Source organism: Lolium perenne, chromosome 3, assembly GCF_019359855.2.
Source record: "Lolium perenne isolate Kyuss_39 chromosome 3, Kyuss_2.0, whole genome shotgun sequence".
Classification (NCBI taxonomy): domain Eukaryota; kingdom Viridiplantae; phylum Streptophyta; class Magnoliopsida; order Poales; family Poaceae; genus Lolium; species Lolium perenne.
In genome coordinates this window covers 284234562-284246569 of record NC_067246.2, presented here as the reverse complement: position 1 = coordinate 284246569, position 12008 = coordinate 284234562, and the positions used below count along the sequence as shown (strand labels likewise).

The 12008-nt window shown below is 47.1% G+C and overlaps 1 protein-coding gene and 1 long non-coding RNA gene across 2 annotated transcripts; one reads left to right on the top strand and one right to left on the bottom strand.

Moving 5' to 3' along the window:
• The first annotated feature begins 366 nt into the window (after window positions 1-366).
• LOC127338664 (uncharacterized) lies at window positions 367-919 on the top strand. The gene is made up of 3 exons (XR_011754298.1): window positions 367-449; window positions 577-657; window positions 755-919. It is a non-coding gene; the product is annotated as an uncharacterized lncRNA (long non-coding RNA).
• Window positions 920-9482: 8563 nt separating this feature from the next.
• On the bottom strand, window positions 9483-9953 carry LOC127339980 (uncharacterized). Its single transcript, XM_051365766.1, has one exon. The coding sequence runs from the start codon at window positions 9951-9953 to the stop codon at window positions 9483-9485; it is 471 nt and encodes a 156-aa protein (XP_051221726.1).
• Between the last annotated feature and the right edge of the window lie 2055 nt (window positions 9954-12008).

The following is a 12008-nucleotide window of genomic DNA, read 5'->3' as shown; positions in this document are numbered from 1 at the left end:
AATTCGTATCTCATGAAAAGCAACATATAGTTGGTTTTAATCTGATATCTGGTAAATATTGGCTTATTCATTTGGCAAGTCAAGTTTTTTGTTATTTGAAACCAGCTGACTTGGTCTTAAATGTGATATCTAAACACAGATTAAGGACAATGGAGCAGGAGGATTAGCATTTCACTTGATGGCTGAACCTAAAATGACAGGCATGTCGACCGCGACTAGTGCACGCAAGAGAAGGACCTGCAGCGAGCCAGTATGTGCTTAGTACATGCATCTTATCTTATCTTGTGCTTATTTTTGCTACATGCTATTATCTGATCTCTACATTGCGTAATACATGTTTGAATAGTTAATTGTTGTAACTATGTTTGCAATATTACCAGAATGCAGTTTTAATGAAGCAGTCATCATTAGAAGATAGTCGCCAAAGCGACCCTGTGCAACATTATGATGTAAGTCTGTGCTTAGTACAAGTTCCATACATTGTCTTATTTATGCAACTTGTTATTATCTTATATCTACATTGCATAATAAATGTTTGAATAGTTCACTCTTGTAACTATGTTGCAATAATACTAGAATGCAGGTGTAATGAAGAAGTCCTTAGTAGAAGATAGAGCGCAAAAAAGGTTCCGGGGTGAGCCTATGCAACGATATAATGTAAGTCTGTGCTTAGTACTTGTGACTATCTCATATCGACAATGCTTAATACATGTTTGCATAGTTCATCGTTTAACTCTTTTTGCATTATTATCAGAATGCAGTTGTGATGAAGCAATCTTCATCAGAAGAGAGGCCCACAAAAAGTTCTGATCTTTCTTCTGATGCATCCTCTCATAGCCGTCAACCTAGACCATTCCTTTCATCAAACAGTAAATATCTCAAGGCTGTACTTTATAAAAGACATGGTATTGCTGCTTTAAGATCTGTAGCTTATATGTTGACCAAGAGTACACAAGATTCAATCAAGGCGATTGCCAAATGTCAACGTGTTATTGATGATGCTAATAGAAGTCCTCAATGATTCTATGTGATTTTTTATTTGGGCACATTAATTGCCTTGTAATTTTCCTAGTTATTTTATTTGTGTATGTAATTGTGTGTATCATTGATACCAGATTTTAGGCTCATGAAATTTAATGCAAGTTGACTAGTGATACGTCTCCAACGTATCGATAATTTCTTATGTTCCATGCCACATTATTGATGTTATCTACATGTTTTATGCACACTTTATGACATATTCGTGCATTTTCTGGAACTAACCTATTAACAAGATGCCGAAGTGCCAGTTCCTGTTTTCTGCTGTTTTTGGTTTCAGAAATCCTAGTAACGAAATATTCTCGAAATCGGACGAAATCAACGCCCAGGTTCCTATTTTGCCCGGAAGCATCCAGAACACACGAGAACCGCCAGAGAGGGGGCACAGGGCCACCAAACCCTAGGCCGGCGTGGCCAAGGGGGGCCCGAGCCCCCCTATAGTGTGGCCACCCTGTCAGCCCTCCTGCGCCGCCTCTTCGCCTATTTAAAGCCTCCGTCGCGAAAACCCTGATACGTTCGACGAAACCCACAGAAACCTTCCAGAGCCGCCGCCATCGCGAAGCCAAGATCTGGGGGACAGGAGTCTCTGTTCCGGCACGCCGCCGGGACAGGGAAGTGCCCCCGGAAGGCTTCTCCATCAACACCACCGCCATCTTCATCACCGCTGCTGTCTCCCATGAGGAGGGAGTAGTTCTCCATCGAGGCTCGGGGCTGTACCGGTAGCTATGTGGTTCATCTCTCTCCTATGTACTTCAATACAATAATCTCATGAGCTGCCTTACATGATTGAGATTCATATGATGATGCTTGTAATCTAGATGTCATTATGCTAGTCAAGTGAGTTTTACTTATGTGATCTCCGGAGACTCCTTGTCCCACGTGTGTAAAGGTGACAGTGTGTGCACCGTGTGGGTCTCTTAGGCTATATTTCACAGAATACTTATTCACTGTTATGAATGGCATAGTGAAGTGCTTATTTATATCCCTTTATGATTGCAATGTGTTTTGTATCACAATTTATCTATGTGCTACTCTAGCAATGTTATTAAAGTAGTTTTATTCCTCCTGCACGGTGTAATGGTGACAGTGTGTGCATCCGTGTTAGTACTTGGTTTATGCTATGATTATGATCTCTTGTAGATTATGAAGTTAACTATTGCTATGATAGTATTGATATGATCTATTCCTCCTTTCTTAGCATGAAGGTGACAGTGTGCATGCTATGTTAGTACATGCTATGTTAGTACTTGGTTTAGTCGTATTGATCTTTCATGCACTCTAAGGTTATTTAAATATGAACATTGAATTGTGGAGCTTGTTAACTCCGGCATTGAGGATTCGTGTAATCCTACGCAATGGTGTTCATCATCCAACAAGAGTGTAGAGTATGCATTTATCTATTCTGTTATGTGATCAATGTTGAGAGTGTCCACTAGTGAAAGTCTGATCCCTAGGCCTTGTTCCTAAATACTGCTATCGCTGCTTGTTTCTTTGTTTCTTTGCGTTACTACTGGCGTTACTACGCTTGTTTATCGTCCTGGGCAAAACACTTTTAAGTGCCGTTGCCACTGCTCATATATATTCATACCACCTGTATTTCACTATCTCTTCGCCGAACTAGTGCACCTATTAGGTGTGTTGGGGACACAAGAGACTTCTTGCTTTGTGGTTGCAGGGTTGCATGAGAGGGATATCTTTGACCTCTTCCTCCCTGAGTTCGATAAACCTTGGGTGATCCACTTAAGGGAAAACTTGCTGCTGTTCTACAAACCTCTGCTCTTGGAGGCCCAACACTGTCTACAGGAAAAGGAGGGGGCGTAGACATCAAGCTATTTTCTGGCGCCGTTGCCGGGGACGAATCAAGACACTCCACCAAGCCCGTCAACCGCCATTAAACCTCCCACGTCAACTACGCGCCAGTGGTGGACAGCAACTAGTCAAACAACCAGGGCCCTACAACTGATTGGGCCGGCCCACTTACAGTAGTGTGGGACCCACTTTCATTTTGGGTCGGCCCACCTACTTATTGGGCCGGCCCGTTAACAGGGAAGTGGGCCCCACCAGCTTATTGGGCCGGCCCACTGTCTTGTTGGACCAGCCCACTTGCTATATTGTGGACCCCACATACTAAATGGGCCGGCCCTTCAACAGGAAAGTGGGACCCACCTGTGTTTTTGGCCGGGCCCACTATCTTGCTGGGCCGGCCCACTTGCTATATGGTGGACCCCACATACTAAATGGGCCGGCCCTTTAACAGGAAAGTGGGACCCACCTGTGTTTTTGGCCCGGCCCACTTTCTTGTTGGGCCAGCCCAATTGCTATATGGTGGACCCCACATACTAAATGGGCCGGCCCTTTAACTGGAAATTTGGGACCCACCTGTGTTTTTGGCCCGGCCCACTATCTTGCTGGGCCGGCCCACTTGCTATATGGTGGACCCCACATACTAAATGGGCCGGCCCTTTAACAGGAAAGTGGGACCCACCTGTGTTTTTGGCCCGGCCCACTTTCTTGTTGGGCCAGCCCATTTGATCTATTGTGGACCCCACGTACTAAATGGGCCGGCCCGATAGCAGGAAAGTGGGACCCATATGCTAATTGGGCCGGCCCAATAACTTCTTGGGCCGGCCCAGTTGTTTTAAGGTGGACCCCACTAGGTAAATGGGCCGGCCCGATAACAGGAAAGTGGGTCCCACGTGTCTTGTGGGCCGGCCCTTTTGCCTGTTGACCGGTCAAATGAGTGCATTCGGCCCGTCCCACATGCTTAGTGGCCGGCCCATTAAAGTTTTGACCAGTCAACCTTACAGGTTAGGCCCGGCCCACGTAACTAATGGACCAACCCAGCTATATAGTTGACCGGTCAAACTAAGTCAGCTGGCCCGGCCCGCAAACTTAATGGGCCGGCCCGCTTAAGACGTGGCAGGCCACATGTGGGCCTACCATCTACCACGGGGTTTCAGCCGGTTAACGCCGTTAACTGCCAGTTAACGGCGTCTGCCACGTGGCAGTTTGCATGACGTCAGCAGTCAATGGGCTCCCGGAAACACTTGCGCAACGGTCCGATTTTCCGTGGCGGAAGGGCGCCCAAGCGCGACGGACCGAAAAAATCGTCGTAGGACTTTGCCTGACGCAGTTTCCACAACAGAACCCATATCGTCGGGTTAGGCCCATAGGCGACGAAAAATACCCCTTAGCGGACGATTTTGAGACGTTGTCTATCAGAACTTTTCTTGTAGTGAATGGCAATATTAAAAATACTTTTTACCATGGATTTTCCCTCTGAACTATCCATGTTGCGCAAGTTCAAAGTGTCCTGGGCGTCCCGTGCGATCTGCCTAAACTCGTCAATCTGAATGAAATAAAAAAAATTAATATTGGCTATAAACACATATTTTCTTAATTACATTTATATAACAAGTACCGAAGTGTCACGGTGGTAAACTGATGCCCATGTGTGACGTGTGTCGGACTCGATGGTGGGGGACCGGTGAGCAGAGTCCGTGTGCTAGCGCAGTACCATTCATTATACATTGGCAATATCTCACCATTGTACCGTCTGCATTAGTGATAAATTACATTAGAAGGTACATGATGATAGGATGAATTAAAATATATAATTACCTATTTTCGCGTACTCCATCGGACTCTGCTTCATCAATCCATTTCGTAGTCCATGTTTGATTACGGTGACTCCAGTCGAAACAACTCATGCCTTTGTTGTCTTGTCTACAATCCAATAAGTTTTATTGAATAATGAAACAGATTAATTGAAATGCAATTCATTTTTTCTATTAGAGTGACCGAACTTACGTATGAATATCAGCAACAAGTCGTCTTGGTGATGGTGGGGGAATATCCTGATGCAGACCAAACTGCCGCATGACACGCTCTGGGTTGTATGGCTCAACCATCCGAATAAAGAGTAGGTTGCATCGTGTGAACCACAACCGTCTGTCTTGCAGCATATCTGGTGGTGGTTTAACAAGACCCCAGATAATGTACACATCATATTCCGTATATGGGTCCCATTTGACCATGGTCTCCTGCAGCTCCTCAAATTGTTGGTGGTATTCTGGGTAGCAACCGTGTGCCACATTATTGGACCACCGTTTTTTAGCATGTACCCATCGACTTCCGAAAGTAAGAGGGGCATATTGTTCGCTCTCACCGCCGTAGGGGTGAATTGGTTTCATTATGTGGGGACGCCCAACTGGTAGGTACTCCCACGACCATAACTGAAGAAACTCTGCGCTTACAACAAGTATATGTCCCTTCGAAGATGCATTGTTTTCTTTGTTGCATCACACAATCCCCTATAGGTATACGCGAGCATTGCAGAACCAAAGCTGTATATCGGGCTAGGAGGTGGAGGCGAATCTACTATGTTCTCGGCTATCTTAATTAGACCCGGGAGAACAATATCACCATTGGACGAAGGAAACACTATACCAAGTAGGTACAATAAATACGCAAAAAGATGTCGACTCATGATCGCATTATCTGCATTAGCTGGTAACTCTTGAAAATTATTGACCAACCAGCTTAGAGGGACCCCCCTAGGACGTGAACCTCCGCGGCTCGTAGCAGGCATTGCCACACCAAGACGGTCCTGTACCTCAGTCGGCCAAATACTAGAATAAGAGACAGGGACCAAAGGAGTACCCTTGATTGGCAGACAAGTGATCATGGAAACATCTTTGAACATAGGTGTCAACTCCCCACAACTTAAGTGGAAGGTGTGGGTTTCAGGTCTCCAACGATCAACAAGGGCCGATAGAAGAGATGGGTCTAACGTGAACTTCTCCCTGCTTGATGTCATCTTAGAAAATGGCAGAAGTCCATGGGCCCTGAGATGTTCCTCATAAACATTGTTAACAAGAAACCTGTTCTTAATGGTTCGTACCCTGAAGGTCGGAGGTGGGTTTGAGTGGGCGTCCAGGTTCAACCAGAGGTGGCAACGGTGTCCGACATCGCAGGATCTTCGCAAAAGGTCTGGCAAATCCGACATCATAACCTGCATCCATCGATGGTATAATCATACATTAATACATTAATCAGACTAAAAAATTAAATTAAATATGTATGCATGCAGCGATGCGATAATCATACAATAATACATTAATACATATGTCTTTATTACAGCACGCCAGACATACAAATATTTGAAAACAAAAAAAATTACATCACGCAGGGTTATTGTTGGTGCAGTAAGGGTATTCCCTTCGCGCATGACCGGGGCATCGATCTGCAAAGGCGACAACAGCGAGGTTCTCCTGCCTGGCTATGATCCATGTCATTCCTGTGACGTCGAGATTGGCGTCGTCCCCTCGTGGTTCTCTTCAATGTCGGGTCCGGAACCCATTTGGTAGTTCTTTCTGGAAACTCGTACCTATAGTGTCCGTCGAGTACCCAGCTCCAGAACTCACCGTTCCAAGTTCCGAGTAGGTTCTGTATGTTGAAGTAGGGAGATATGTAGTTCTCCACGCTGATGTTCTGCACTGTTGCCGCCCTCAGGACATGACTACATGGGTATCCTAAAAGTTTGGGCTTGTTGCAAGTGCATTCACACGTGTTGGGGCCGAGTTGAACAGCTTGCTTTCTCGATCCTCTATGGTGGCCGCTCACAAACTTGGCTCGTACGTGGATTTCCCACTTATTATTAAGTGCATCAATTTGACGAAACCCATGACTTTTGGATTTTTCAGCTTTCTTATCCAAATGTCGTTGCATCTTTTCAGACCATTGCTTGTTCATCACGTAACGTGTGTTTGCGACCTGCACTCTGTCTGCAAAGTATGACAGAGTCCGGTTCCAAGTTTCAGTAATCAGGGCTGTGATAGGGAGGGCTCGCACACCTTTCAGCACACCATTGTAAACCTCTGACATGTTGCTGGTCATTATTCCGTACCGAGCCCCTGAGTCGTGAGCTTGCGCCCACTTACTTAAATCCGGGCAGTTCTTATTAATCCATGTTCTCAAATTTATTTCAGTCCTCCGGCCCCTCTGGGATTGTGTCGGCGGCAAGGCAGCACTCTCGATTTCTTTGTTGATTCCAGCCCAAATAGCATTCATCTTCGCCTCAGTCTTCTGCATGCACATCCTCTTAAATAGCTTGAACCAGTCCTTGTTCTTGAACTTTGAGTAAAAATTGGCTGCCAAGTGCCTCATGCACCACCTTGTCTCCAGGTCGGGCCACCCCCAGTCAGGTGATGTTGACGCACGCTTCTATTCCTGTAGACAGTGTTGGGCCTCCAAGAGCAGAGGTTTGTAAACAGCAACAAGTTTCCCTTAAGTGAATCACCCAAGGTTTATCGAACTCAGGGAGGTAGAGGTCAAAGATATCCCTCTCAAGCAACCCTGCAATTAAGATACAAGAACTCTCTTGTGTCCCCAACACACCTAATACACTTGTCAGATGTATAGGTGCACTAGTTCGGCGAAGAGATAGTGAAATACAAGTAATATGGATGATTATAAGTAGTAATTGCAATCTGAAATAAAAATGGCAGCAAGCGAACATGTAGCAGAACTTGTTGGAAACGGTGTTTCAATGCTTAGAAACAAGGCCTAGGGCTCGTACTTTCACTAGTGGACACTCTCAACAATGATCACATAATTGAATAAATAAATGCTACTCTCAAACACTCTCTTGTTGGATAACAAACACCATTCATTGTGTAGGGCTGCAAAAGCACACCTCAAGCCGAAGTAAACAAGCTCCACAATGTCATAAAGGAATCACACACGATGTGCACACTGTCACCATCATACCGTGGAGAGTGACTCCGGAGTTCATATTAAAGTAACCTCTAGAGTGCATAATAGACAAGAGTAACATCTACATATTCAACTAGATTACAAAGCTCATGATCACATAAAGATCACACCATGGGAGAGAGAGATGAACCACATAGCTACCGGTAGAGCCCTCAACCTCGGGGGAGAACTACTCCCTCCTCATCATGGGAGTCAGTAGCGACGATGAAGATGGCGGTGATGTCGATGGAGATGACTCCGGGGGCAATTCCCCGTCCCGGCGGTGTGCCGGAACAGAGATTCTGTCCCCCGAAACTTGTCGTCGATGGCAGCGGCGCTGCGGAACTCTTCGTGGAAATTGGCTTGATTCTTTAGGGTTTTCGCGTCTGACGCAATATATAGGCGGAGGGGCGGCGTCGGTGGAGTCCCGAGGGGCCCACCCCATATGGCAGCGCGGCAGAAGGTGGGGCCGCGCCCCCTATGGTGTGGCCAGCTCGTGGCCCCCCCTTCGTCTCTCCTTCGGACTCCGTGAAGCTTCTGGAAAAATAGGGACTTGGCCTTTTGTTTCGTGCAATTCCGAGAATATTCGCAGAAGTAATTTTCTGGAACCAAAAACGGCAGAAAACAAGAACTGGCACTTCGGCATCTTGTTAATAGGTTAGTCCCGGAAAATGCATAAAAATGATATAAAGTGTATATAAAACATGTAGCAATTGGTATAATATAAGCATGGAACATCAGAAATTATAGATACGTTGGAGACGTATCATCAGAGTCTGATGAATTCTTGATTAATTCGAGAGCGCTCAAAAGGCCTGTGTTGCAATCTGATATGATGCAAACATCGGGCCGATCTCTCATGACTCCCATCTTCAAGCAGCTGAGGAACCATAACCAGCTATCTTTGTTTTCACTCTCGACAAGTGCATAGGCAATAGGCAAGAGCTGATTATTTGCGTCAGCTGCGATCACCACCAAGAGTGTGCCCTTGTACTTTCCTGTGAGAAAGGTACCATCTACTGACAACACCGGGCGGTAGTGATGGAATGCCCGTATAGTCTGGGGGAATGCCCTGAATAAACGATCAAGGATTTCTTGGTTTTCCTCCAAAGGGTGTTGACGAGCTCTCCTGACCACTTGAGTCCCCTGGTTAGTTGTTGCTATCTGATGGAGTAGTCTCGGGGCAAGGTCATATGCCTCCTCATAGGTGCCATACAATCTCTGAAAAATCTCCTCCTTCGTCCGCCTTGCCTTACTAAAGCTGACTGGGAAGCCAATCAGATCTTCCGCGATTTTTTGCAGCTTCTTTGTACCAAGAGTTATATCTTCTTCCACCGCCACTTGCATGATATGTGATACATATTTTGCAGTGACGTTGCGGTGTTTGTCAAGAGCCCCCAATTGCTCGCAGCTATGGGGTTCTATTTTTGAGATATGCCATGGCTGACATACCCCAGGGCTCACCCGAGCGATAACTCTCCCCCTGCAATCCTCATTCAATTTTACGCATATGACTTTCAGCTGCCTTCGATCAGACTACTTCACTCTGTGTTGCCGAGATATGGCCAACGCATACCTCTTCATTGCTTGGTCAGCCGAGTCCTTGTCTGGGAAAGTTTGCCCAACCTGCAGACTCGCCTCCCCTAGGCCTGGAACAGAGTGGAATTCATTGACGATGGTCATTGTTTTTAAGAACTCAGGGTCCATTGCTGCGGCGGAAAGGCCACGACGCGGCGGTCGTCGGTTATGGGATCCCACACAATGACCCGACTACACATGCCGTCGTCGATGAGTACGCGCCCGTGGCGGACGTCGAGGCACATCTGAATGGATCTGATAGGTGGGCTCAGGGAGAAGCGCTCGGGAGGGATGCGGTAGGGCGGGTCCAGAGTGGATCTGAACGAAATGTGGCCGCAGGAACATGAGAAGACGCCGAGGAGGGGAGGCTTCCGGTGGTGGATACGGAAGCCGCGGAGAAACTTGGGGTCGGTGGCGAGGAGTCGCCAGCGCTTGGAGACGATGGAGGTGCGGAGGAGATAGGGTGGTTGCGGTGGGAGGCGGAGCATGATCTCGTGGAGGAGGTTGTCGTCTTCCAGCGGATGCGCCGATACCGGCGACGGCGAGGAGGGTCGGGGGCGGCGGCGGCTGCTGCTGGCCATTGCGGAACAGGAGTGGGGACTGGCGGTTTCTATTTTTTCTTCGTCAGGAGCCAAAGGGAAAGTGCGAAAGCTGTTCTTCTATTGTGTTAACTGTATTCGTAATTCCGTATGGTTTGAAACAGTTCTCATCATCAGAAAATAGAAGAACAATGAGATTGCTGTCTCTCACAAATCACAATTTGCCGCATGTTAGTGTCCCAAGTTTCAAAATCAAATGCAGGGTTGTTAACATCATGCATCTTTCAACGCTGAATTACTAATGAAAAAAGAAGGGCTACGCTATGTAAGTATGTATCGTATTTATACTTAGAGCATCTTCAACAGACGTGCGCTAAAAAAATTATAGCGACATTTTTCCAATTAGAGCGTGTCAGTTGCGTTGCGCTTCACCAGGAGTTGTAAAATACAGGGCGCGCAAAACACGTCTTTTTTAGGCGCTGTAAAATGCAGCGCGCTGGCGCATGCACAAACAAAAATCAACAACTAGAAAGCGCTATGAAGATCAAACACAATCAAATAAATCAAATATAAATAGTTTATTATGACACTATTAAATAATAATTTATTGTTAATACAACAAATCGTGAATAAATAAAATATAACAACTATAAACCACTCTTCGATTGGACCATCCGCAAAATAGCTCTATGGAAATGTGGCATTCTCCGCAAAATAGCTATGCATCAGCAGCTTCTTGTGTGCTTCTATCCTGTCATGCCAAAATTTATGTCGACCAAGAACGGAACCACCATGCTTCGGCCTCTTTTTTGCGCGCATAGCCCATAGCATTGTCATCTCTTCTTCTTCTTGAATGTCCTATTCTTCATCGGATGAATCATATGAAGAGCTCATCTATCCATGAAGCGCAACGAATTCAACAAACGAACTAAAAAATCTAATTCAAAGAAGGCGGGGGTCGGGCGCATACCTTCGAGCACCTTGCAGGCGCTCCGGATGCAGGGAAGTCACAGCGGCAATTTGGCGATGGCGGATCGGCGATTCAGACGTCTGGATGCGCAGCGACTGCAGGGAAGGGCACGTCGTTGATTTTCCGCGTCGGAGTCGCCTGGTAGGCGCTGCGAAGCCGTCGGAGGAGAATGATGGGTTCGTTGCATGGAAAACAAAAAATTTCCTACCGCGAATAAGAACAAAACCAAGATCCAATCTAGGAAGAGGCAAGATCTAATCTATCAAGATCGAAGCAACAAGATGTATGTGAGACTAACCCTCGAAGATTCCAAAGCCTACGAGATTAGATCTCGTTGTTGATGTTGTCGATCATCCAGTGCTGCAATCCGGCAGCACTTCTGTACTCGGTCGTGCGTACGGTGTCGATGAAGCCCGTCCTCTCCCCGTTCCAGCGGGCAGCGGAGGTGTGGTAGATCTCCTTGGAATCCCAGCAGCACGACGGCGTGGTGGTGGTGGTGGAGGAGAAAAGCTGCAGGGCTTCGCCAAGCCGGTACAGCACTATGGAGGAGAGAGGGGGGCGGCCAGAGCTAGGTCTGAAGGGGTGAACGTCCCCCTGCCCCTCCCCTCTTTATATAGGGGGGGAGGTCGGTTTGGGTGTCCCCCCAATGCCCCAAACCCAACTAGGGCCGGCGGCCAAAGGGGGGAGGGGGAATTCTTCCCCCCCAAGTTGATCCCCCTAGGGTTTTGGGGAAAACCCTAGGGTTGGCCGGCCTGGGCCTTGAGGGGCATGTGCCCCTGGCCCATTAGGCTAGGGTGCATCCCCTCGGCCCCTGCTAGGCCTCCTAGGGTCGTGGTCCCACTTGTGGGACCCTCGGAACCTTCTAGAACCTTCCCGGTCTTTCACCGGAAAAATCCCGAACTTTTCCGAAACCTAGAAATCAACTTTCCTTATATGAATCTTATTCTCCGGACCATTCCGGACCTCCTCGTGATGTCCTAGATCCCATCCGAGACTCCGAACAAACTTCGTCTCATATTCCAAATCTACTAATGCGACATCGAACCTTAAGCGCGTCACCCTACGGTTCGCGAACTATGCAGACATGGTCGAGACACCTCTCCGAGCAATAACCAATAGCGGGATCT

Bases quoted from the DNA above. Each gene is read 5' to 3' on its own strand.
- LOC127339980 (XM_051365766.1), bottom strand. From the start codon at position 9,953: ATGGCCAGCAGCAGCCGCCGCCGCCCCCGACCCTCCTCGCCGTCGCCG.